This window comes from Camelus dromedarius, chromosome 34, assembly GCF_036321535.1.
Source record: "Camelus dromedarius isolate mCamDro1 chromosome 34, mCamDro1.pat, whole genome shotgun sequence".
NCBI classification, from domain to species: Eukaryota; Metazoa; Chordata; class Mammalia; order Artiodactyla; family Camelidae; genus Camelus; species Camelus dromedarius.
Window position 1 is genome coordinate 19,831,968 of NC_087469.1, and position 23,710 is coordinate 19,855,677.

The 23,710-nt window shown below is 56.8% G+C and overlaps 2 protein-coding genes across 4 annotated transcripts; one reads left to right on the forward strand and one right to left on the reverse strand.

The window, feature by feature from the left end:
• The first annotated feature begins 569 nt into the window (after positions 1-569).
• VPS26B (VPS26 retromer complex component B) lies at positions 570-22,400 on the forward strand. 2 transcript variants are annotated; one of them, XM_064482240.1, is made up of 6 exons: positions 570-999; positions 8,496-8,652; positions 12,591-12,755; positions 14,847-15,022; positions 16,444-16,586; positions 16,938-22,400. In XM_064482240.1, exons 1-6 carry the CDS (start codon positions 777-779, stop codon positions 17,082-17,084), a joined length of 1,011 nt encoding a protein of 336 aa, XP_064338310.1. In that variant the 5' UTR covers positions 570-776; the 3' UTR covers positions 17,085-22,400. The 2 variants fall into 2 exon arrangements, with proteins under 2 accessions (XP_064338310.1, XP_064338311.1); XM_064482241.1 differs by lacking the exon at positions 570-999 and adding an exon at positions 4,783-4,976.
• THYN1 (thymocyte nuclear protein 1) lies at positions 19,354-23,556 on the reverse strand. Of its 2 annotated transcripts, XM_010997909.3 has the most exons (7): positions 23,340-23,556; positions 21,814-21,995; positions 21,000-21,068; positions 20,598-20,690; positions 20,083-20,178; positions 19,698-19,848; positions 19,354-19,510 (listed from the first exon to the last, which is right to left on the reverse strand). In XM_010997909.3, exons 1-7 carry the CDS (start codon positions 23,380-23,382, stop codon positions 19,464-19,466), a joined length of 681 nt encoding a protein of 226 aa, XP_010996211.1. In that variant the 5' UTR covers positions 23,383-23,556; the 3' UTR covers positions 19,354-19,463. The 2 variants fall into 2 exon arrangements, with proteins under 2 accessions (XP_010996211.1, XP_064338312.1); XM_064482242.1 differs by lacking the exon at positions 23,340-23,556 and having other exon boundaries at positions 21,814-22,101.
• Positions 23,557-23,710: the final 154 nt, after the last annotated feature.

Consider the following 23,710-nt stretch of genomic DNA (forward strand, 5'->3'; position numbering starts at 1 on the left):
TCAGCCAATCAGCAGGGTCTTCTGATGCATGCGCAAACGGTGGGGCGGGCCCAGGACGGTGGATGCTGCCGAGGTTTGGGGGTGGGTGTCTGCTTTCCCGTGAAAGAAGGAGGTCAAGAAGCGAGCTAAATCTAGTGGCGTCTTCCCTGCTCATTTTTCCTAAATGGGGGACACTCTGAAGGGAATCTGAGACAGGATACTTCCTGCTGTAATTGCCACCTTTGCCCCCTGTCAAGCGGAGTTACGCGCGCATGTGAAAGGGCCCCGTTTTCCCGTCAGACAGCTATCAAATATTGTACACATCCGAATGTGGGTGGCAGTCTACCGTCTACTGTCTACCGAACTAAAACAATAAAAGAAAAGCGGGGGGAAAAGCATCGAGTAGCGACATCTTTAATTCTGAATTTGGGGGGACGTCTAGCCCGAGTTCTGGAAGGAGGTCGTGGCTGCCATGTCAACTGCGGGAAGGCCGGGCGGCGCGCTCTGGGCGCGCGTGCGCAGTGCGCGCTCCGGCGGACGGCGCGGCGGCCAGGCCGGAGGGGCGGGGGCGTGAGCATGCGCGCGGCGAGTCCGGCGCGTCCCGCTGAGCGGCCGAGGCGGCGGGCGCTGCTCCCGGGCGGGGCGGCTGGCAGGCTGGTGAGCGCCGCACGCACCGGCGGCCGGGGGCCTCGCGCCGGCTCCGCGCTGCCCGGGAACCGCGCCGGCTCGGCGAACGCGGGCGTCGGCGCCGCGTCCAGCCCCCTGGCCTTCCCAGGCCCGGCCGGCCCGGCGGGGACATGAGCTTCTTCGGCTTCGGGCAGAGCGTGGAGGTGGACATCCTGCTGAACGATGCGGACAGCAGGAAGCGGGCCGAGCACAAGACGGAGGACGGGAAGAAGGACAAGTACTTCCTCTTCTACGACGGGGAGACGGTGTCCGGCAAGGTGAGCCTGGCGCTCAAGAACCCCAACAAGCGGCTGGAGCACCAGGGCATCAAGGTCGAGTTCATCGGGCAGATCGGTGAGTGCGGGCCCGGGCCACCTCGGCCCCGACCCCTGACCCCCAACCCCGGCCCCGGGTCCCGGCCCGGCCCGCCTCGCCCCCGCCGCAGGCCTGGGCCCCGCGCGCGTCTGGGCGCCCGCTCCTGCCGGACCCGCAGGTGCGCTGGCCGGGCCTGGGTGCCGCTGGGCCCGCCCGCACGTCAAGGCCGCGCGCTGAGGCTGCGGAGACCGCCCACCCGCCCGCCCCTTCTTCTCCCGGTGGCCCACCCGCCCTCACATCCCGCCTTCGCTCCCAGCTGCTGGGGAAGCGGCCCCGCGAACTCCAGCCCGGCCCTTCTGTCCGTCCAGCCTGTATTCCTGAGACTTCTTGATTAGAACTAGTTTTAAGTAGACTCACCTTCTTAAACACAAAGAAACGCGCTCCTAAGACCCAAATTAAATAGAATTTCCCGAATCAGTCTTCAAACATGGTGACTAGTCACCACAAATAGACATAAGGGGCGGCAACGGTACAGAAGGTTTTGGAGCTGCCAGTCATCACGGGTTTTCTCCAGTTCTAAAGCCGTTTGGATCTTGTGTTTATTAAAACTCGTAGGCACTCCTGAAATAAATTGCTCCTGTCATTGGCTCAGGAGCAGATTCACAGTAAATAACCTGTGTGGGCTGAAAAACCCCTGGCAGAAAATTCACACCCCATGCCACACGCTCTCCCTGTGTGGGGGATCGCCTGGGACAGCTCCTAGGATGCTCGCTGTCCTGTCTGGAGAGCCCAGCACAGAACCTGCCTTCCCCTTTCACAGGGCGGGATGCTCTGGAGCCCTGCAGTACTGAGAGCGGCTGTGCGGCCTGCTTCTGCAGCCCAGTCTCTGGTATTTAAGAAAAGGAGATCAGGTTGGAGGCTGGCTGGCCCCACAGGAACCTTTCTGTTCTTATTTTAAACCCGGAATACAAGTGGCCTTTTATGTCCTAGAAAGGGACATATGTCCTAGAACTCCGTTCACTGCTCTCCTGCTTCTGCTTGGGTGGGGTCTCTCACCTGCAGTGCTGTCCACGTTGTGAACCTGATGAGTCTTTGTCATGGTAGGATGTTTAACAACCTCCCCGGCCTCTGCCCACCAGAGACCAGTAACACCTTCCAGTGTGGCCACAGGGATGTCTCACATCCCTAGGAGGTAAAATCACCGCTAGTAAGGAGCCCCTGGCTAGCTGGGGTGAACCCAAAAGAATCAGCATTTCCTCGCCGTAGTGCTAAGGTTCCTTACTGCGTGGATCCTTGGCTCTCCTTTGGGTGCAGACAGGCACGTGTAGTCTGTGTGTATGCCATCACCCAGGGGCAACGCAGTAACCGAATGCCCCACCCAGCAATGCTCCTTTCCGGGGACGGTGTCAGGGCCTCCCTCCCAGCAAGTGAGAGGGGTTGAGGAGGCTGCTTGCTGACACTGCCCACTTTCCTGCCTAACTCCTTGGATCCCAGAACGGCACCCCTGCTGAATCTGCTCAGAACCTTTACTGCTCCCCTGACAGCTCTCCTGAGTCCCTGAGCACTCTGGGCTGAGTTGACCTGTGACTTTGGAGAAGCTGCACACCTTTCTGAGCCTTGGCTTTCTCACCTGTGAGGCCGGGGTGATACCAAAGTCACCTGGTGAGAACACTGAGGTGTCAAGGGACCATGCTTTGTGCAGGGGGTGGTGTGCGTGTGCTCTGTACCAGGAGGCTCAGCGAGCTGACCTCAGGGCACCAGCAACGCTGGAGTCACTTCCCCGAGGTTGTGGTCTGTGGTTTTCTGCTCCATTGCTTTCTCGACTGTGCATGAAACTGGGGGAACTTCGGTCAGATTCTCAGGTCTGGTCGTGCGGGTGATACGAGATGGTCTTACTCTGTGGGGCCACCTGGCTCATTGGTTTCTGTTTTAACACAAAATTATTCTCCTTATCAACCACAGTCTCTTGGATTTGGTTCTTTTTTTTCCCTCCTTCTTTCTTCCCTTCCCTGCTTCCCTGGAAGAGTTCCACAGCTTGGAAATGAAGCGGTTTATGTAATTAGCCTCCTTGTTCTTGTGATTAATTTCTCTCTCTTCCTGATGGAAGTGCATGCATCCTACCTGCATTAGTGAGAGGGACAGCCTGCTGCATGATTAAGGGTCAAGCAGACAGGGTGCGTGGGTTAGATGATGCTTGTCTCATGACTCTGACTCTGCTGGGCCCCTGAGGACTGGAGCCACTGGTATGAGAGGCGCAGGGCATGGCCCGGCCATGGGTGCCTGACGAGAGGAGTTAAGATGACCACATCGTCTTCTCTTGCCTGTTAAGTTTGATCCAACAAGAAGTTTCCAGGGGCTGGATCTTTAAAATGTCACCCCTGATTCCCTGCACACTGTCCACAGGACATTCATGCCAGGCTAACGACCCCTGTTCTGCTGGTCCACCTCTTCCAGAGGCCCACCGGCATGAGGGACAACCCGAGAGGAGGGTCTCCATGGAGTCCTTACAGAGACGGCTGTGTGGTGACCTGATGCTTCGGTCCTCTTAGACCCCAATCCTCACAGCGGCCCAGGCCTGCTCAGAAGAGCTCCTGTGTTGATCTTGGTTTTGGAGGCGGGTAGGAAGAGGGGTCACTTTTGTCCCCTCCCTTCTCACTCTGGGCTGTGCTATGGCAGCATCACCTGCGCCCGTAAGTCCAGTGTTGTCCCGGACTCAGGTGGCTCCCCAATTTGAACTCTGCTCAGTTCCATGCCCGTGTTTTCAGCTGCCTGCAGGTGACACCCTGCAGGCCCCTTGGAGACACCCTCAAGCCAGAAACCCCCTTCTTTTCCTGCTCCAGCCCTGGCCCTGCTGCTTCTCCTGTTTTCTCCCTTTGGATGTGTCACCGGGGTCCCTGAAGCCTCAGAAGTCTGGGAGGCGTCTGGACCCTTGGTCCCTCCTCCCAGCGTCCCATTGGGTCCTCCCTGGCAGCCTTTCCTTGGATCTGCGCTCCTCTCTGTTCTCGGCACGGCCGCCACCCTGCTTGTTTCTGTGTGTGGCAGTCCCTTAACTGGTCTCCCTGCCTTTGTGTTCTTTTTCCTTCCATTCATCTTTTGTAAGAGTGAACTTTCAAAAAGGTGTTGTGGCACTGTCAGGCCACTCCTTCGAATTCTCCTCGGTGGCTCCCTAGTGAAGGGGAAGAGTATGCAGCTCTGTCCTGAGCTGCCTTTCTCCAGCCCTCACCCCGCTACATGTAGTTCCCTCAAAACATCACATCCCTTCGAGAGTCTTGGCATCTTCGCTTTGTATGTGAACATCTGTCTTGGAGGAATGCCCTTCCACCCAAGCACACTCATTCTCACAGCCCAGCAGACATGGCATCCAGCAGAAAGCCCTCTCTGGCCTCCCCAGGCCAGCTGAAGCATCGTGTCTGCTGTTCTTGTGGAGGCCTCATGGGTGCCTCTTTGCAAGCGAGTTGGGTAAGCTGGTGAATTTGGTTTTTTCTTTTTTTCTTTTTTTTTTTTTCGATTTGTCTCCCTCACTAAGTTCTGAGCCCCTAAAGCCAAGGACTGCCTTCAGTCCATCAGCAGTCTGGTGACTAACCTCTGGTCCCAGCGACCGGCACAAGGTGGGTGCCCAAGAAGTGACTGCTGCCTGGACGCAGTGGTCAGATCTGAGAGTGTTATCTGAGCGAAGGAGTGGGAGGGTGCGGCTTTGCTCTGCTGCTTCCTGTTGGAGGCTGGCGTCCCACCCAGGCTGTGGCGTGTCCTCCCGGCGCAGGTGCAGCCCCTACTCCAGGCCGCGGAAGCACCTCCACAAGGGAAGCCTTGCTGCTGGGTGCCCATTCTCACTTTTGTGGATTTCTTCCATCACACTCTCCTGGGCCCAGTGGAGGCTGGTTTCTCCCTGAATATAGGAAGGTAAGAGCCGTCGGGCCACGGCCCATCCTATGCTGAGCCATCCTCGAAGGTGTTGCAGTTTGAACGTTGACCCCGATTTATCTGCCCGTGCTGTATGTGTTTCTGCGTCATCGCCAGTAAGTTTTTGAGCCATGTTGGGATTCTTCCTGCGTCTGGTGTGCCCTTTCCAGTGGCTTGGTCTGTGTTCTGACACCAACGAAGTGTGGTTGGGGCATCTCCCACGTCACTCTATGGCCTGCATTTTTGGAGAATGCAGTGTGGACGTGAGGAGTACTGGGGGGAGGTCTGAAGATGGAGAGACCGTGGTTAGTTGGGATCCTTGGGGGAGCACGCGTGGAGGGTGTAATGCAGAGCTGGGCAACCTTGGAGACTAATGGAGACAAAGGTCATTGGAAGGTCACACTTGCAGAGAAGGCAGACCCAGATAATTCTGCACCCCAAAGCCAAAGAGATATCTGTATTTTTTAAAAAAAAACTTAAAAAAAGCCACTGAATGTATCTAAATTCATCAGCCCATATCAGGCCTGTGCTTGTAAAACTTCAGAGGCTTGCTGTATTTTAATTCATTAAGCTGTAAGACGCTGAGTAGAAAGCAGGCTGGGATGAAATGCATTGATTCTGGCCAATTGATAAATTGTTGCAGGGTGTGGAGCAGAGCCGGCGGCCCTCTAGGTGTGGGCGACCTGGGCCGCTACTGCCCCCAGAGTTTCCAGGCCCAGGAGGTCTGAGTGGATGTGTGAGGCAGCAGTCTTCACCAGAATGTCGGGATGAGGAAGAGGTCCTTTTCCCTGGTCATCTCGGGTTTCTTCCAGGACCAGTGTGAAGCCTGGCCCAGCAGCAGGTCTCAGGGCAGCTTTCACGGGATGAGCCCGAGGCAGAGCTGGCTCAGTTTCCTTCTAGGTGGCAGATTCACGCCCCAGCCGTTGGTGGCAAGTTTCCCCATGAGCACATCCTGACTGCAAAAGTCATTTCCTCCTGTAGGACAGAGAAAGAGGCCCAAGACGGCAGTTATCCAACAAGGAACCGATGGGTTCCTCCTGGCTTGATGTGGCTGGTCCCGGGGTCCTGTGGAGATTGGGGAGAACTAAGGATGACTTGTGGCTGCATCTTGGGGATGCAACAGAGGCCCACACCTCCAGCCGGACAGCCATGGGTTCTGTGTTTCAGTTCGTGCGAGGGGAAACCAAACTTCTGGCAAATAGCGAAGTACAGCTGCTGTTCCTGCCCTTTTCCCCACGGTGTTTGCAGAAGCATTGCAAATGGCTTATAAATTATGAACTAAAGAGCCCAGTTGAGTTGCAGTCAGACGACACGTTGGTCACTCGTCCGTGACGTTTGGTGAGGGGGTGCAGGGAGGACGTGCCACCCTGAGGAAGGCCGTCTCCTGTGGGCTTGGTCCAGCTGGGCGGCAGCCGAGGCCCTGCCTCCTGCGGCATGTTGCCTTTAGGCTGTGTGATCACATCTGTGTATTTTTCCACCCTTCTCTTACCATCTCTCTCTAAACTGGGAATTTCCCACTTAACATTCACAGACACTGGGGCTTTGCTCAGCCTTCTGTCTCTGGAAACTATGGCCAGAAACCAGTGCTTGGGAATTGGGCTGCCAAGTTCCCCAGTAAAGGGGTCAGTTCCCAGCTACAGGAGCTCCCGTCGCAATGGCCCAGCAGGTGTGAGTAGGGGAGCCCATGCCACGGGGCCAGTGGCTCAGTTCCTGCCTGCTCACTGCCCTTCCTTACCTCACTGAGGGCACAGGTACTGGATTTGAAAACGAGTGTGGTTGCTCACCTTTCCCCAGCTTCCCCCCAAAGTTTGAACTGCCATCTCCTTTTTAGCAGCTTTGTGGATTCTCACTCACTACCCAGGGGCTGCCTGCTGGGACACCACCTGGCCTTTGGAGGAGAAGGTGGATTGTTTGTAGCATAAGATGGATCGAAGTGTCACTGCACAGAAGTCCACATCCCACTGTGATCACAGAATACAGCAGGACTTCATGCAGAAGTGGCAGCAGTAGCTTGGGATGCACCACGCTGCCGCTGCCTCACAAGCTGTATGCATCTGAGGACCGAGCCCTGAAACTGTGGCCAGAATCCAGTGATTGGGAACTGGGGCACCAGGTTCCCCAGAATCTCACCGTCCGGGGAGAACAGGCTCTGTGGAATGGGTTGTCAGGGCCAGCTCCCAGGGCTGCAAGACTGAATGCACTCTTGAAATTATTTTCTCCTTCTGAGCCTCCCCCAGGGCAGGGCTGGCACTGCACTGGCTCTGGAGAGGCAAGAGATCTGGTTTCTTGAGCCCAAGAGGGCTTTGATCCTGGGTGGGGGGGAGGTCAGACCTTTGCTGTCCACGGTCTGCCCCACTGCCCCTAGTGCTCAGACTGTCCCTAAGAGACGCCCCCCCATCTCTGGAGATGCCGACCAGGCTTAGTGGGCGGCTGTCCCCGACACACCTCCCTGTGAGCCTGTCTGTCCCCACCCAGCCAGCAGCATTGGTGGTGAGCGCACCACCATGCCTGTCCTTCCTCCCAAGTGGCCCGTCCTGCTATCGCAGGTTGCAGCCGAGCATGGGGCTGGAGCCCGGAAATGCCCGAGGCCGTACCTTGACTGTAATGTGGCTTCGTAGAGCACAGTCAGTACTGAGTGTCCCCCCTGCACAGCCAGGGACTGGGGTGCCAGGAAGCCGGGGGTGTAGGCCTTATCTCTGAAGACCTTGTGTGTAGCATATGTTAACACGTAACTAGCAGAGCACAGACAGGCATCAGATACGCTAGGACAGATGGGTGAAGTGAGCTTGGAGTAAAGAAATGCCAGAACTTCCAGAGAGGACAGGTGTGGAGCGGTGCTCCTCGGCTGTGGTCCCCAGACGAGCAGGAAGCATCTCCAGGGGTTTATTAGAAATGTACGTTCTTGGTTCCCACCCCAGAGCCCCTGAATCAAAACACTGGTGGGGCAGGGGGGCAGCCTGTGCTGTGACACACCCTCCCCGTGGTCCTGGTGCACACAGAAGTCGGAGGACCACGGCTTCAGATATGGGGGTAGCACGGCCACCCTGCTCAGCTCAGCCACATGGACCCCTCTCCCGGGGTGGACGTAGCTGGCAGTCATCCACTTGGAGTGTTTGCTGTCTGTCAGGGCCTATTTGATCCTGTGCTCACAGAACCTTAGGAAGTGGGGTGTATCCTTGCCCCTTTGGCCAGCTCACAGAAGTAGACCAGTCCAGCGAGAGACCTGCTCTCATCCCAGCCCTGCCACCGATCCTGTGACTCGGCCACTCACTGACCCACAGTCACTGACCCCCACTGGGCCTCTGCTTCCTTACCTGTTACATGGGTATCTCACAAGGTCGTCCTAAAGATGATGTGATTGAATAACTGAGGATATGCTTTCAAAAGTTAGAAGTTTTTTCAAAGTGTTTAAGGAGCTGCGGTGGTCTTGGGCTTACGCCCTTTCCCCCGCCCCCTCGTCTGCCCAGTATCCTGGCTCCCTGCACCTCTGTGCAAAGGGAGAGGGGAGGGGGCCCGTAGTGAAGGGACAGGAGGAGATGGGGTGGTGAGTGAGACTGTGGGGCCTTCCAGACGTGGGGCCCCGCTTGGTGCTCACAGCCCAGGGTCTGGTAGAGGAGGCCTCGCTCTCTCCGCAGAACTCTACTATGACCGCGGGAACCACCACGAGTTTGTGTCCCTGGTGAAAGACTTGGCCCGGCCCGGGGAGATCACCCAGTCCCAGGCCTTCGACTTTGAGTTCACGCACGTGGAGAAGCCCTATGAGTCCTACACCGGGCAGAACGTCAAGCTGCGGTAAGTCGAGCCCCCTCCCCCACCTCGGCAGCCGCCCTGGGCGACAAGGACCCCGGGTGACAAGGACCCTGGGTGACGAGGACCTGACGCGGCCCATTTCTGAGCTTTTTGGTGGGTGTGGAGAAGGGTGGCCGAGGCAGGGGTGCCTGGTCTCAGGGCCCTCGGGGTGGGGGGGCCCAGTCTGTAGGGTTGTCAGTTTCTGGAGTGTAGATATCCCCAGCGTGGAACAGCCCCCCACAGCATCACCTGTGCAGAGCGGGTGGGAGTGCCCCCGAGAGCAGAGAGAGCCGGGACCTACCAGGATCATTAGGAAGGAAGCAGCAGGTCCTAGTATGTGATACTTTTGTTTTTAGTGACTTAGTCATTCTTTTCACTGTAAATATGTGTCATTTAAGTGTAAATGCTGTTTAACGACTGATACGTCAAGTTCCTGAAAGTCCAGCAGCTTCTTTCCACACACCTGTGCAGCCCTACACACAGGTGTGGTCCTGAGCTCTGTCGCTGGAGAAGTGGGGAATAGGTTTGGATTCTAAATGGACACCTGCCCTCTCCAGCTTTTGGGGTGATGAGAGAATAGCATGTAACACAGTGTGACAAGTTCTTAAAAAATTACTACCCGTCTTTAAGTACATGGCATTGTTTTTACTGTTCTAGTCTCGGAAACTCTGAAGATGGGGACTGACTCCGGGGTGTGTGGTGGTATTCTGGACACCTGGCTCCAGGCCTGGTTATCACCTGAGGCCTGGGTGAGGGACGTTCTGGGCTACAGCAGGGTCTTCCCTCTCCTCCTGTCTCCCTGGTCTCCCCCTCCCAGCAGGAGAGGAACTGCAGCCTCCTTTTTTGGTCTTTGCAGAGAGGTCTAAACACTGAGGTTGCCGCACTGAGGTTGCTGCACTCAGACAGCGTTGCCTGATCGCACTTAGAGAAGTAGCTGCAGTGAGGGCGAGCTAGTCATCACCTAAGCTCAGCCCTGGGGTGTACTGTTACTTAATTTATTTTTTGCAGTAGATTTCTCAGAAATGTTTTTATGTCAGAAAGAGAAGCATTGAAAACACTATGGCAATTTCTTGAAATATTAAAAGTAGAATTGCCATCTGATTCATCAGTGCCGCTTGTGTAAGTCCAGAAGGGAAAGCAAGGACTTAAACAGATTTATGTGCACTCACGCCCGTAGCAGCACTGTCCACAGGAGCCAGAAGGTGGGCACCGCCTGTGCATAGACGAGTGAATAGACCAGACAGACGCACAGCCAACAGCATCAGAGACGGGGGTCCTGATGCTGTGGCAGCACGGACGGGCCTTGAGAACGTCACCCCGACACAGAGACAAACACAGTCTGTCCACTTACTTTAGGCACTTGGTCAAAATCACGGAGACAGAGCAGGCAGTGGCTGCCAGGGGCTGAGGGTGGCGCTGGGGGAGCCAGTGTTTAGCGGGGCAGAGTTTCACCTGGGGAAGTCGAAGGACAGCTGGAGGTGGAGGTGGGCCTGGCTGCACAACAGCACGAACGTACTTCATGCCACTGAACTGTGTGCACCTGAAAATGGCTCAAGTGCTCAGTTTCCTTACCTCTGTTGTTGGAGAGGAAGAGACTTCCTTCACTCTTCGGTTTGTCTGCTGGGGCCCTGCAGATCAGAGTGGCGGAGGACAGGCCCCTCCCCACGGGTGCCGCACATCCAGCAGCACTCGGCCCAGCACTTGGGTGCTGAGAACCTGGGCTCGCGGAGTCCTGCCAGAGGAGGAGCAGTTGTGCAGAGAAGTAGCCAGACAACCCGCGCTTCTCGGGCGGCAAGTTGCAGGAGGCACAGGCAGGGGGGTGCAGCAAGGTGTGCTCTGCAGACGCTGGTCACCTCTGGGGCCGCGGGGCCGTGGCAGGCAGGCCTGCAGGGTCTGTCTTGTGTCTGCTGCCGCCTGGTGCCCTCAGCTCAGTAGAGTTCTCTTGCAGAAGGGCCTGTTTGGGGTGCGTGCTCAGCACCTGTATTTTGTATTTTACCACAGTGAAAAAGAAACATGTTAGTGTCCAATTAGAGGAGGACTTTTGGCTTCGTGCTGAGAGAGCAGGTTAAGATGGGAACGTTAGTCAGTGCTCCAGATTGAGAGCTCGTTGCCATTACACAGGCAGAGGAAGAACGTGAAAGTTTCCCAGGCAGTCTGTTTCTGTTTTGTAAATAAGTTCATTTGTGGCATTTTTTTAGATCCCACATATGAGTGATATCATATGGTAATTTTCTTTCTCTTTCTGGCTTATTTCACTTAATATGACGATCTCCAGGCCCATCCATGTTGCTGTGCTGGCATTATTTTCTTTTTCATGGCTGAATAGTATTCCGTTGTATAAATACACCACACCTTCTATATCCAGTCATCTGTTGATGGACATTAGGTTGCTTCCACGTCTTGGCTATTGTATATAGTGCTGCTGTGAACATTGGGGCGCATGCAGCTTTTCAAATTAGAGTTCTGTCCAGATACATGCCCAGGAGTGGGATTGCTGGATCATATGGTAAGTCTATTTTCAGTCTTTTGAGGCATCTCCATACTGTTTTCCATAATGGCTGCACCGAACTACATTCCCATCAGCAGCGTAGGAGGGTTCCCTCTTCTCCACACTCTCTCCGGTGTTTATCGTTTGTGAACTTTTGAATGATGGTGATGGGTTTTTATAAACTCCAAGGAAAAAGGTTTTAGTGGGAGAGAGGTTGGATGTGTTGAAAATGTTGGAAAAGTTGAAGGGTCAAAATGCCAGTAGTTCTCTACCAAGGGTCCCATGTTAGAGCCAGTTGGGGGCCTTTGAAAATGTCGACCCTGTGTCCCTCTCCACGGGCAGTTTCCTGTTGGATGTGCCCTGGGCAGTTCCAGTGAGCCTCATGGCTGGGGGGAGGGACATGTGTCCTTTCCCTACTTGAGCAGCATGGGGCAGAGAAGAGAGGGAGCTGTGAGTCTCGACGTGGAAGCCACGTCTCCACAGGGCAGGGACCCGAGAGCCTGAGCAGTCAGAGGGGCTGGAGCAGTCCTGGGGGCGGTGAGGGCGGGCAGCTCAGCTGTCTCCATCAACACCTGACTGCTTGACCAGGCAGGGTTAGCCGGCTTTAGTAAAGGGCCGTTTCTTCCCCGGTTGGGGGTTGGCACAGACTTAAGTCATGAGGACAGGGTGCTGGGGAGGCCATGCAGAAGCCCTGGCCAGCAGTCAGGCTTGGCCCACCACCCGCAGGGCCACTGCTTTCTAACGTGTCCCCAGGACCCCAGGCTGAGGCCCAAGACCATCCCTGTTCAGACCGCGTCCCACCCTCCACGGCTATCCTCCTAAGGCTCGCTCCTCCTGAACAAACCAGTGCCCTGCAGCGCTTGATCCTGCACTGGAGTGAGCACTTGCCCTGTGTTCCAGTTTTTCTGTTGCTTTCCCATCTCTGCCAGGCACTGTGAGCATCCCGGGATGCTCTGTCTGTCTGTCCTATGCCTGGCTGAATTGCTGACTTAATTTCTCCCTTACCTAGTCCTCTCTTTTAACTGGGACGGCTGGTTGAAAACTACTTATCATTCGAATATTGTTAAATTAATGGTATGCAAACATTAGAGGGTGAGATGTCTGTGCCAAAGAGCCAGGAGTCAGTCGTGGAAATAGAGCCTGTACTTGGTGCACGCAGGCGGCGGGCGGGGCCACAACCAGGGGCAGCCCGCCGTCAGGTGTAGGCAGAGAAGTCACCTTTACTCGTGCAGCATCCTGGGCGCGGGGACGGCTTGGGGGAGGCACTCTGATCTCCCTGGAATTGTAACTGCAGAATTTTGTGTATAAGTGCCCTTTTCCTGGGAGGAGGGTCCCCAGAGGTGAGTTCTCAAAGAAATGCAAAGCCCCCAGTTGCCCACTGTCCAGAGCACTCCTGTGGCCGGCTGGGCGAGGGACGGGGAGCGGCCCTTCACCGCACGCCCCTCTCCTCCAGGTATTTCCTCCGAGCCACCATCAGCCGGCGCCTCAATGACGTGGTCAAGGAGACGGACATCGTGGTTCACACCCTGAGCACGTACCCGGAGCTGAACTCCTCCATCAAGATGGAGGTGGGGATCGAGGACTGTCTGCACATCGAGTTCGAGTACAATAAGTCCAAGTGAGTGCCAGGGGCCCGGCTGCGTGGGGGCTCGTGGGGACCGGCGGCAGGGACACCGCAGAAGTGGCCCGGTGACTGTGTGCACCAGGCTGCTCAAGTAGGCTGAGCAGGAAACAACGTCGTTCTGCTTAAACTACACGGCGTTACGTTAAGACGGCAAGCTTAAGTCAGATGTCTATGATGTCCTCCCGGGTCCAGCACAGCTGACTTTAAGGTATCTGTTCTGGATTCTAGGCACAGCTGTCTCCTCCCACTGATGAGAATAATCTCAGAACACCACCCCACTGCCATTTGTAGCCCGTGTACAGTGTGTGCTTAGAAATAAAAGCGAGGAAACAAACACCATTTACTGCCTCCGCCTTGAGCCAGAATGAATCACAGCAAAGAGTACCTGGTGCTTTTTTGATAAAGGCCTTTAAATTATTTTAACTGGTCATGTATGTTTGAAACCATGCTTCCTGTCAGAACATCAAAACGCTTACGTGCTTGTCCATCACGAAACTTACCAACAGTTCATAAATGTGCCACGAGCATCTTTCCAGTATAATACATGCCTGAAAATGTCTGAGAATCTAATATGTAGGCGTGAAAGCCTATTCACAGCTAAAAAAAATCAGAGTCTCTAATGAGGATTCTCCCTGGGGGGAGCCCCTCACCTCAGACCTGCTGTCATCCAGAGGCTCAGGGCAGCGGGGGCTGAGCCAGGCGGCTCTCTTGTGAAGGGGGAACTGCGTTTTCCCCTGCCCTCGGCCTGGAGCCTAGGGCAACCTATGGAACAGGTGGGACAAGTTGGCAACAGGCTCCTTCCCGTTTCTCAGTCTCGGGGCCTGGCAGGCCTTCCTAGGACAAAGCCCCCGAAGTGCCTGCCTGCCAGCACCCCCACGCCTGGTGAAGGGCGCCCGCAGGTAGTACCACCTTGTAGGAGCTCTGTAGCCGCCAGCCTGCAGTGTGTTTGAGGCCAAGTGGAGCCTGAGACGCAGAGATCGGATGGGCCGGACTTGGCCCTGCCCTTGCAGATCAGGCCGCATCGCGGGTGCTCAGGCTGGAGCTTAGGACAGCATCCTATTCTGCCACTGGGGACCTGGGCTCGGGTTAGCAGGGCCTGAAACCTCTGTACCTTGGGTTTCTCATCCGAAAAATGAGGGGTTTGGATCAGGTCCGTAGAAGGGTGCAGTGACGGAGGAGCTGGGCCAGGGGTTGGGGCCCCCTAGAGCGGCTCCTTGGTGTTTCTTATGCGTAAGATTTCATCTGGAGTAAAGGAGCGTCCAGTTCATAAACATCTGAAAAACCCAAGAGTCTGTGCTCAGTAAGCTTTCCTTCTGAAATGCTGTGAGTGGCTGCTTCTCTCAATGCCCTTGGGAGTCCGCGGTCTCCCCAGTGAGGTCAGAAGCAGAAAGGTGGCACTTAACAGCTGGGAGACGCAGGCCTGGGAATCGGGAACCTGGTTCACACCCTGCGTCCACCCCTTCTCAGATCCTGGTAGATTACCTGTCTTCTCTGCACTCCCTTTCCGTACCTGTAACACAGGAGGCTGAACCCTGAAGCCCCGCCAGCACCCTGTACCCTGGTCCTGAGCCTGAGCCGCTGGCCGTGCCTGGTGCAGAGCAGCCGTACTGCTGATGGGCCCAGGGAGAAGCCGGGGAGTCAGGAGGCAGCCTGCTGCTGTTCACCATGGGCCACAAAGATGTGCTGTGGGGCTCAGGGAGGAAGAGCGGGCCTGGTTCCTGTGGGCTGGGCCAGGCCTCTCACATGTTAGGGTATCTGAAAAACACACATGCCTAGTGCCAGAGGGATAAAGGAAGCGAAAGCCCTGAGGGGCTGGGGCCGCAGCACGCAGGGTGAACGCCCTCGGAGTTGCAGGTGGCGCTGTGAGGGGTCTGGAATGGGCCCGGTGGTCCTGCAGCAAGGCTGGCAGGGGTCTGGGTGTGTGCTGTGCCTCCGTCTCACCCGCCATGCGGGAACCAGGGTGCTTTTCACGTTGAGCTCTGTTTAGTCTGCTATTATTTCCACGCTGCATGGGAAGAAAAAGAGGCGCCTGTAACGTGGGGTCGGCCGCTGGCCATACATTGTGTCTGTGCTTCCTCCTGGCAGATACCACCTGAAAGACGTCATCGTGGGGAAGATCTACTTCCTGCTGGTGAGGATCAAGATCAAGCACATGGAGATCGACATCATCAAGCGGGAGACGACCGGCACGGGCCCCAACGTGTACCACGAGAACGACACCATCGCCAAGTACGAGATCATGGACGGCGCCCCCGTGCGAGGTGGGCTGTGGGGGGTGACGGCCCCTGGGAGAGCTGGGCTGGGGGGATGTGCCCACGGGAGAGCTGCGCTCAGGCACGTGTAGGGCTCGGGGGGTGCACCCCCACGAAAGGTGGGCTTCCGGGGCCAGCCCGTACCTCCCCGACCTCAGGCACTGTGGGCCCAGTGAGCAGGTGGGGAGGCCCTCACCCACCATCTCCCAGGAGGGACCCACCTGGACTTGTCTGTAGACTGAGCTAGGACTGGAGATTGCGTCTCAATAGTCATGCCTCTTGAAAAACAAAACATGTTTGAAAAGTGCTAGTTTAGCAGACACAGTTTGAACATTTTATTACTTTTTCTTACTGACATCCTTTCTTTGCTGCTAGTGGGCGAGAGCTTACAGCAGAAGAGTCACTTCGCCTTAGTTCTAGCTCAGGTGAAATGACTCATTCTCTGAGTTTGCTTGCCAAGAGCAGCCACCCGGCCAGCACCCCCAGGGCTCCAGCGGCCGTGGGGGCTCCAGGACAGATGGGGGTGGTTGCTGGGAGGAGCAGGCATGGACGGTCTTCCTGGGCTCTGCAGCTGCTGTGACGAAGGATGTGTTTCCATCTGGGGCGCCCGCTGCTCCCAGGGCCTTGTTCTGTTTATCCTGCCTGGTCCCCCTGAAGGGAGTGGTGTCTAGGCTTCTCAGACCCTTGGGTCCTCAGGACAGGGCTGAGCCAGCCCAACCACTCTTCCATCTGCTCCCAGCCTGCAGGGGGCGGTGGGGGCCCTCCTCCCTGCACCACCGATGGGCAGCATGCGGTGGGGAAGGCTCATGCTTACCTTCACTCTGCACTTCCAGCAGTTACTGCCCTAACTTGCACTAGGAGAGGCTCAGAGCAGGAAGGCGTTTGCAGTTATGACGTAGTCTAGATTCCTAGTTCCTAGTTCTGTGAGAAGATTCAAGGCCACGGGAGCACCAGACTTAGTCAAGCGGCCATCACTGGGGAGCTGGAGCCAGAGCAAGGCTTTTCTGTTCTGCAGACCACCAAGCCCTGCCAGCCCATCAGGGGGAAGGCGTATTTGGGGAGGGGGCATGTGCTCCCTGGGGCGGAGGGAGGGGCACATGAGTAGTTGGGGGTCTGACCACAGGCTCTCAAACCCCAACGCAAAGACACTGCATGAGTCTGCAGACGCCCTGTTCTTCCTCCTGTGCTGTCCGCACTCACTGCTGCACTGTCTCTGTAGGGTCTCAGTGCAGAGGATATTCGTTAGACAGGACAGGGCCAGAACAGAATGGCTGAGCCATGTCTTTGTTTCAGCCAGTCCGTGGGCAGCAGGCAGCAGGCCACGTCCCAGAAGGCCTGGGCCTGGGGTCCCTGCTACGCCCGGCGCCTCCCTGCGTAGTGTTGGTGGGGGTCGCTCTACCCCTTGCTCTGATGCTCACCTGTCCTTGCAGGAGAGTCCATCCCGATCCGGCTCTTCCTGGCAGGCTACGAGCTCACCCCGACCATGCGGGACATCAACAAGAAGTTCTCGGTGCGCTATTACCTCAACCTGGTGCTGATCGATGAGGAGGAACGGCGCTACTTCAAGCAGCAGGTGAGCCTGGGCGGGGGTGGGGCATCCTGCCAGACCAGGTCCAGGTGGGCCGGGGAGACAGCTGGTTAGTCTCTGTGCCAAGTGGTGGTTCACCCAGAGCCCCGCAGCCAGGACGAGGGACCCGTTGACACCCAGCCCCTGTGGCCACTCTGCCCTCCCGGCCACGCCGTCCCCGGGAGCCCCAGGGCTGGGGGGTACGGACAGCTGCTGTCTTTGTTGAGAGATGAGCAGAGGTTTTTGCCTGAGATCCCCAGGAAGATGTCGGAGCCCCTGGGAAACCCCTCCCCGCCCCACCGCGTCTCCCTACCACCTCACATCTCCCCACCCCCACCACTTCTTCCCACTCTGCAGGAGGTGGTGTTGTGGCGGAAGGGCGACATCGTTCGGAAGAGCATGTCCCACCAGGCAGCCATCGCCTCGCAGCGCTTCGAGGGCACGACCTCCCTGGGGGAGGTGCGGACCCCCGGCCAGCTGTCGGACGGCAACAGCAGACAGTAGGCCCAGGGCTGCGAGCTGCTGGGCTTCCACCGAGCGCTGGTCTGCCAGACGCTGGTGCCCAGGGCAGGCCAGTGTGATGCTCAGCTGACCCGTTACTCGCAACCTGAAAACAAATCATGTTTTTGACGTAAATTCTTTTTTCTGAAGAACCCAAGGGGCTGGGATTGGGAAGTGGTCCCTCTGGGCTCCTGTGCTGACGTTAGACTAGGGAGGGTCGCATCTGGGGAGAGAGCCACTTGCAGGCCTTCCATGTGGGGCTGCCTGACACCTTCCCGGGGTGCGGAGGGCAGGCCCCGTGGCCCCTGGCTCTCTGAGCTTCCGGGGACAGGTCAGAGCCCGCCCCAGGACTCAGAGCTGCCAGCAGGGCCCAGGTGGTCACGTCGTTGACTCCCCTCCTGTCCCTGAGGTCATGGCAGCGGCGTCAGGCCTGCCCTGTCCTGAGTGGCAGCAGGGAGACTCCAGACCAGGAAGCTGCCTCCTCGGGAGTCTCAGGTGTGGTGCTCTGAGGTTTCCCCAAGCCCCCCTTTCTGGGACCCGGCACCTCGCTCCTCCATCTTCTGTAGACTCTTGTCAGTACCATCCTGGACAGTTTGTGGGGCCTGTGGCTGATTGTCTCTGGGCACAGGGACACCTGGGGCTGGTGTCGGGTGTGGATGGCAGTAGGGTGGGACTCAGGGGTGGGGAAGTGAGGTGCTGTGCGCAGCAGAGGGCAGCCCTGAGGTGGGAGGTTTTCAGTGCTGCTTGAGGCCCCAGCCAGGTGCCTGTTTCCCTGGAGGAGGTCCCAGGAAGGGCCTGCCCCCTCTGCCTCCCGGGTGGGCCCGCATCCCCTTGCTCTCCATTTCGTGTATGGGAACTGGGGCTGGGTTTCAGGCTCTTGCCCGTGCCTTCCCTACAGGCCATGTGGGAGGGGCCTCAGCAGACCTGCCACAGCGTCACAGTGACTCTGCCTGCCGGCTCCACCAGATGACTGACCAGAGTTGGGGACCACTGGGGTTTTCTTTAAAGGCACAAACACACAAACCCCCTGCATGGACGTTCTGGCCGGGCTAGAGGAGGGGGAGGCCCCCTGTCGCGCTGGGCCCAGGCCTGTTGTGTTAATGCGGACATCCTTCCTGCCTCACTGAGACCAGGAACTGCTCTGCCTTCTAGAAAGACCAAGCCGACCCCAGTGGCCTACAAGTACACTGTCTGGCAGTCTGAGGTCTGTCATTTGGGAAGCACAGAGGTTGGTTCCTGTGTGTCCTCTCAGTTAGTGTGGGACATGGGGACCCCTCTTTTCCTCAGAAATCAGTGCAGTCATGGACCCTGACTGGGCAGGGCTGGTGGATCAGACCTGACTGGAGGGAATGCCTACGGGTGGCACCTGAGGGGGACTGGGGCAGCACAGCCCTGTAGGAAAGGAACAGGACCCCCCAGCAGCACACCATCAGGGTCGGGCCCCAAGTGTGTGAAGAAGGCAGGGCTGTGTCCCCGCCAGGTCAGAGACTCAGCTCTCCCATGCCCCCATGCTGGCTGGTGTCCCGTGGAGCCTCTGCCTCCCAACTGACAGCAGAGTCCCTCCCCAGCTCCCCCACATCTCAGACCCGTCCTCTGTTGTCCTGAGGGAACAGAAGACCGGATTTGCTCTGACTCTGGAGCTGTGCAGAGGCCAGGCCTTCTGCTCTCCCCGTGCCCCCATTCTGTGCCCCTCTGTCCATCCAGGGAGCATGGGGAGATCCCTGCCCCTCCTTCCAAGGTCCCCGTCCCTGGGGGATTTTCACAAGTATCTCGACGTGTCGTCTTTCCAGTGGCTGTGTTTTCAACCAAGAACTCTTGTTTCAGCTGTCTAATTAAAGCAGGCCCTGGGCTCGGAGGCACGTGCCCTTGGTCCCCCAGGATCTGTGGTCTCTCCTTACGCTGCCCCATTGCACACACAGGGAGACCCCCACCCAGACCCACATGACACCTGCCATCTCTATGTCTGTAGCCCCTGGCGAACAACAAGGCCTGTTGTAGACAAGCACGTGGCTGAGAAAGGAATTCTGGTTTCACCCCATCTGGCAACTTGTCCTGAAACTGCTGGTTTAAACCCCGATGGGGCCAGATACGTGAGGGGCAGATGAGGAAGGCTGGGGCAGAAGAACAGAGTCATTTCAGCAGACGTCACCAGATGGAGCCCCACACTGGGCACGTGCTGTGGTGCAGGGCGGCAGGGGAGCCCTGCGTTTCGCTGAGGGGACGTGAGATGTCCCACCACACCCACTGCTGCTGTAAAAGAGCAGCTTCCAACTTTGACATTAACGTTTTATTGAGAAGAGTACACCAAGCCCACCCTTGGACACAACCCCAGGGGAGCACAGCGAGCACGCCTCACACCCTGTACTGTCCAACAGCAGTCAGTTAAGTCGGCTCCTCCTCCTCCAGGCTCAGAATGAAGTCAAACTCCTCTATGGAAAAGGGCGAGAAGGAAGGGAAGAACGAGGCTGGCATCTCCCTCCACAGGGAAGCGGGGTGCATTTCTCCAGTGGCTGAGCCAGGCGTGTCCCTGTGTGCCCAGCACTGCTGCGCCGAGCCCCTCGGGACAGAGCCACTTCTCTGGGGAGTCCCAGGTCAAAAGGAAAGGGCCGTTCTTACCTCGGGTCAGTGGCTGGACCGAGAGTCTCTGGCGAGTGAAGAGCGCCATGTTTTTTAAGGGGCCACCAGTGGCTCTGTGGGCTTGGTGATGGGTTCTGAGCTCAGCCAGGGGAATGAAACGCTTCATCATCCGTACAAACTGCACATCCACCTACGTGACGGTGGGAGGGGCAAGAAGACTCGTCCAGCTCGCCTGCCCGGGGGGCTCAGCTGCCTGCAGGAGGTGCTGTGGGCCTGGCTGCCCGTGGTCTGTCCCTCCCTCCAGTCAGGGAGCCCCCGAGGGAGCGTGCTGCGCTCTGTACCCTGACCTGAAGACACCCAGACCTCCTTCCTCCCTCTGTCCATCCTGTCCCTCTCATGAAATAGGAAAAACAGTAGTCTTTACCATGGACCATTTGGGGTTGTCCTCTTTGCTGGATGGATCATAATGGGGGCTGTTCTTCTCAAACTGTGTGTGGTCAGGGTAAGCCTCCTTCACAATCTGAAACCAGAACCAAGTCTTCGTTCACCTGCACAGTCAGCTCCATGGCCAGTATCCAAGTCCAACTGTCACTTCTTACCCTGCCCGTTCTCACTCACCTGTCATGCTGTTGAGCCAACAAGGGCTCAGATACCGGGAAGTAACCACAGAGAAATCAGCCCTGCTTTGACAAAAACCTTAGAAGTATGTTCTAAACCAGGTATTAAAGACTGTTGGTGCCACTGTTTCTCCACCTACAGGCAGGTTCATCCCGGTAACTCCTTGCCTGGAAGAGCTACCACTGGGCCTGTTCTTGAGTGAATGGAGAGGTCTGTGCCAGTGGGGCCTGAAGTGGAGGCCCGCCCCGTTCCGCACTCCTGCGACAGCAGGTGGGGAGGGCGCGCTTCCTTCTGTCACGTAGCTAACCCCGTGTGACTGACCTTCATGAGTCCTGCGATGCCTGGCTCTCTGCAGTTGCTGTGGTAGAAGAAGGCTGCTTCCTCCAGCTTCATGGCTCTGAGGAAGTTCCGGGCCTGTTCAGGGGAGACAACAGAACTGTCCTCCCCACCGGCTGGAAGAGACTAGCCCAGAAGTCAGGTCTGCTTTTATTAGGTGAGACTTCCTTTGCAGCCTCCCCCCAGTTCAATTCACTTCTTGCCCTGTGCCCAGACTCGTATCGGGACACTGGCTAGAACACGGCACTTGAAAGCCGCGTGCAGCCAGAGCAGCGAAGACACCTGTTAACAGCGAGCTTGGCCAAGAGGTCCTGCTGCTGAAAGAGTCGCAAGGAGGAGGCAGGCTTTCACCTCCCCGGGCCTGCGGTCCGGCTCGCGCCCTCTCACCTGGTAGTTGCGAACGCCATCCCAGCAGGCCGTCTGCTCGGGCTGTGCTTTCAGGTCCTCGATGCTGAACTAGGCGAGGAGAAGACCAAGTCACTCACCCAACAGTCCTGGGCCAACTGCTAAGAACACATGGGAGGAGACAGTTTCTTCCCCCACACTGAGGGGCTGCTGGCTGCAGTGGAAGCAGGTAGTTTGCTGGAAAGCAGCTCTGCAGAGCCACTTATACTGGGCAGATGCAGGTAAGCCTCATGTTACCCCTCATCCTTGCTCTTCAAGGAGATGAGTTGAATGGATACCCAAATGATAAAGTAGTCCTCTTGTTATTCGTATTCACTCATTGAAATATGTATCTCTTCTGTACTATCTCTACGTGTTCTCCAGGCTCTTATGATGATTGATTCACATTTGTCCCCTGAATGTAGACCAGCTGCTGGCAGGGAGACAGACACCTAGGAGCATGGCAGGTGGCAAGACAAAGGCAACCAAGATTGCTGCCTAGATCAGGGTTAGCAAACCCCAGCCCTCAAGCCAGATCTAGCAACAAGCCCGATTATGTTCATAGTTTCAGTGGAACTTGGCCACACCATTTATTAGAACACAGACACATGTAGTCTGTGGCCCCCTTCTTGTAACAAGAGGAGAGTTACAACAGCAACATCTGACCTTCCTACAGAAAGTCTCCAACCCCTGCCCTGGGAGATCACAGGACAGACAGCTGTTGGTAACAAATCCTGCTGCTTTCACTCCTTACTGCCTTCTCCCTACCCTTCCAAGAGAAGCTGGTGATGGCACTCGAGGCAGGCACCGACCTCACCTTCACATCTACGCCTTTCTCCAGCCGGCTCTCTGGCTCTGACTTCATCAGCCAGTACCTGCTTAGATTCTCCCCACAGTCTTTAGAGGCTGAAGTCTTCTGAAGGCTGGAGTTCTCCACTTTGGCCAGTGCCTCACCTGGGGCCTCTGTTTTGGCACGTTTTCCTTCTGGCCCCTTCTTGTCTGCAATAGAGGCAAAAAGAAGAGAGCTGTCTTGCTTGACTGAGAGAATGTTCTTTTGTAAGGAGAGCACATGCCTTGGAGTCAGTGCTGGACTCAAATCCTGCATGTGTCAGTTACTAACAGGAGCGCCTCAACTGCTGAACCCGGGTTTCTCACCTACAAAAACAGGACAAGAACGCCCTCCTCACAGGCTGTCTCCTGGATTACCTGCTCAGTGGGCAAGAACACCTCCCGCAACTGTTAAGCAGTCAGTGAGTGCTTTCTCTCCCTCACTCTCCTGTGCCTTCACTCCGGCTGCTCTCTCCAGCGAGGAGACTGAACATGCACTCCGAGGACTTGTTTTGATGGTTAAATAGCCTGGTGTACTCACAAGTGTTCAATAAATATCACCTATTACCATCTTCATCTCAGACTTCTGGTTCTTGCTCACTGTGCTCTGTGGCCTGCCTCTTCTCTACTCCTTGAAGGTGCCAAGAGAAGTCGAATAAAACAGTTCACATAGAGCCTTGTAAACATTGTAAAGATTATATTTTACCCTATATGACAAATCCTAAGCTCTGTGTGACCCTAACTGTAACTTCGTTAACGTGTATTACCTATGAGATGTCCCTTTCATCGGGATGTGTCCCAGATTACACATCCAATACAATCAGGACCTGTCGCTCTGGTCTATGTGAAGTCCCACTTAATGACCATCCTACCCGCCTCTGGACTGAGTCCAGCCTCCACATGAGCCATCATTCTCCACGTCTGGTACTCTGGGCCTTGCAAGTTTCCAGTGGTCCCACTGGAGGTAACAGGCACGTGTCTAAACACCATCAACCTGAAACCCTTGCCATTACTTTCTCCACCTTTAGTTGCTTTGCTCCTGCTCTTCCTCCACTAAGAATGCCGTTCATTCTTGTGAATGTAAAAAAGACATCTCGTTTTCCTTGCCTGCAAGAAGCTCTGCAGTCTTTATGGCTGGACTCAAAACCTCTTCCTTCTCAGAGCGTTCCCTGATTCCTCCCTGCCCGCACAACCCTAGCAATCCAGTTTCCCAGGCCCTTTCAAGTTTGCATTTCCCCTGAGAGCAGGAACCGTACACGCTCGGCCTCAGCACGTGCCAGCCTGTATCCCGATCTTCTGTGCTTACCAAATAGCTACTGCTTGAAAGAACTAACAAGCAGAAGGGGCCTTGGGCATGAGCTTGGTGGGTAGAGTGGAGAAGATAGAGGGCAATTAGGAATATCGCACCGAAAAACAATCCCCCGAGGTCTCTCCCCACACGCAGGGGCGGAATGTACCGGCACTAAACAGGCCTGGGGAAACGTCCTGCCTTTCTGCAGTCGACGCGCAGCTCACCTGGCCCAGCAGCCCCCGCCAGCCTCTTCCGGGGTCTCGGCATGGTCTCCCCCTCGCCCGACAGCGCCTCGTGCGACTGTGTCCGCCAGAGGCCCGCGCGAGCCGGGCGGAGGGCTGCGCTCGGCCGGCCGGGGTCCCAGCGAGGAGCAGACAGCCAGGGTCGAGCCGCGAACTCCTCCCCCGTTACCTACGCCCCCATCGCGCACAGCCCGCCCCGCAGCGCTCCCGGGCTCACTGACCCACCACCCTCGCCCCGCGCGCGCCGCGTCCCCGGCTTCTCTGGGAGTTGTAGTCCCGACTCCTCGCGTAGGCGCCCTGAGTCGTAACGCAGCCCCCCGCACCCACTACAATTCCCAGCGTGCCGCGCGGCG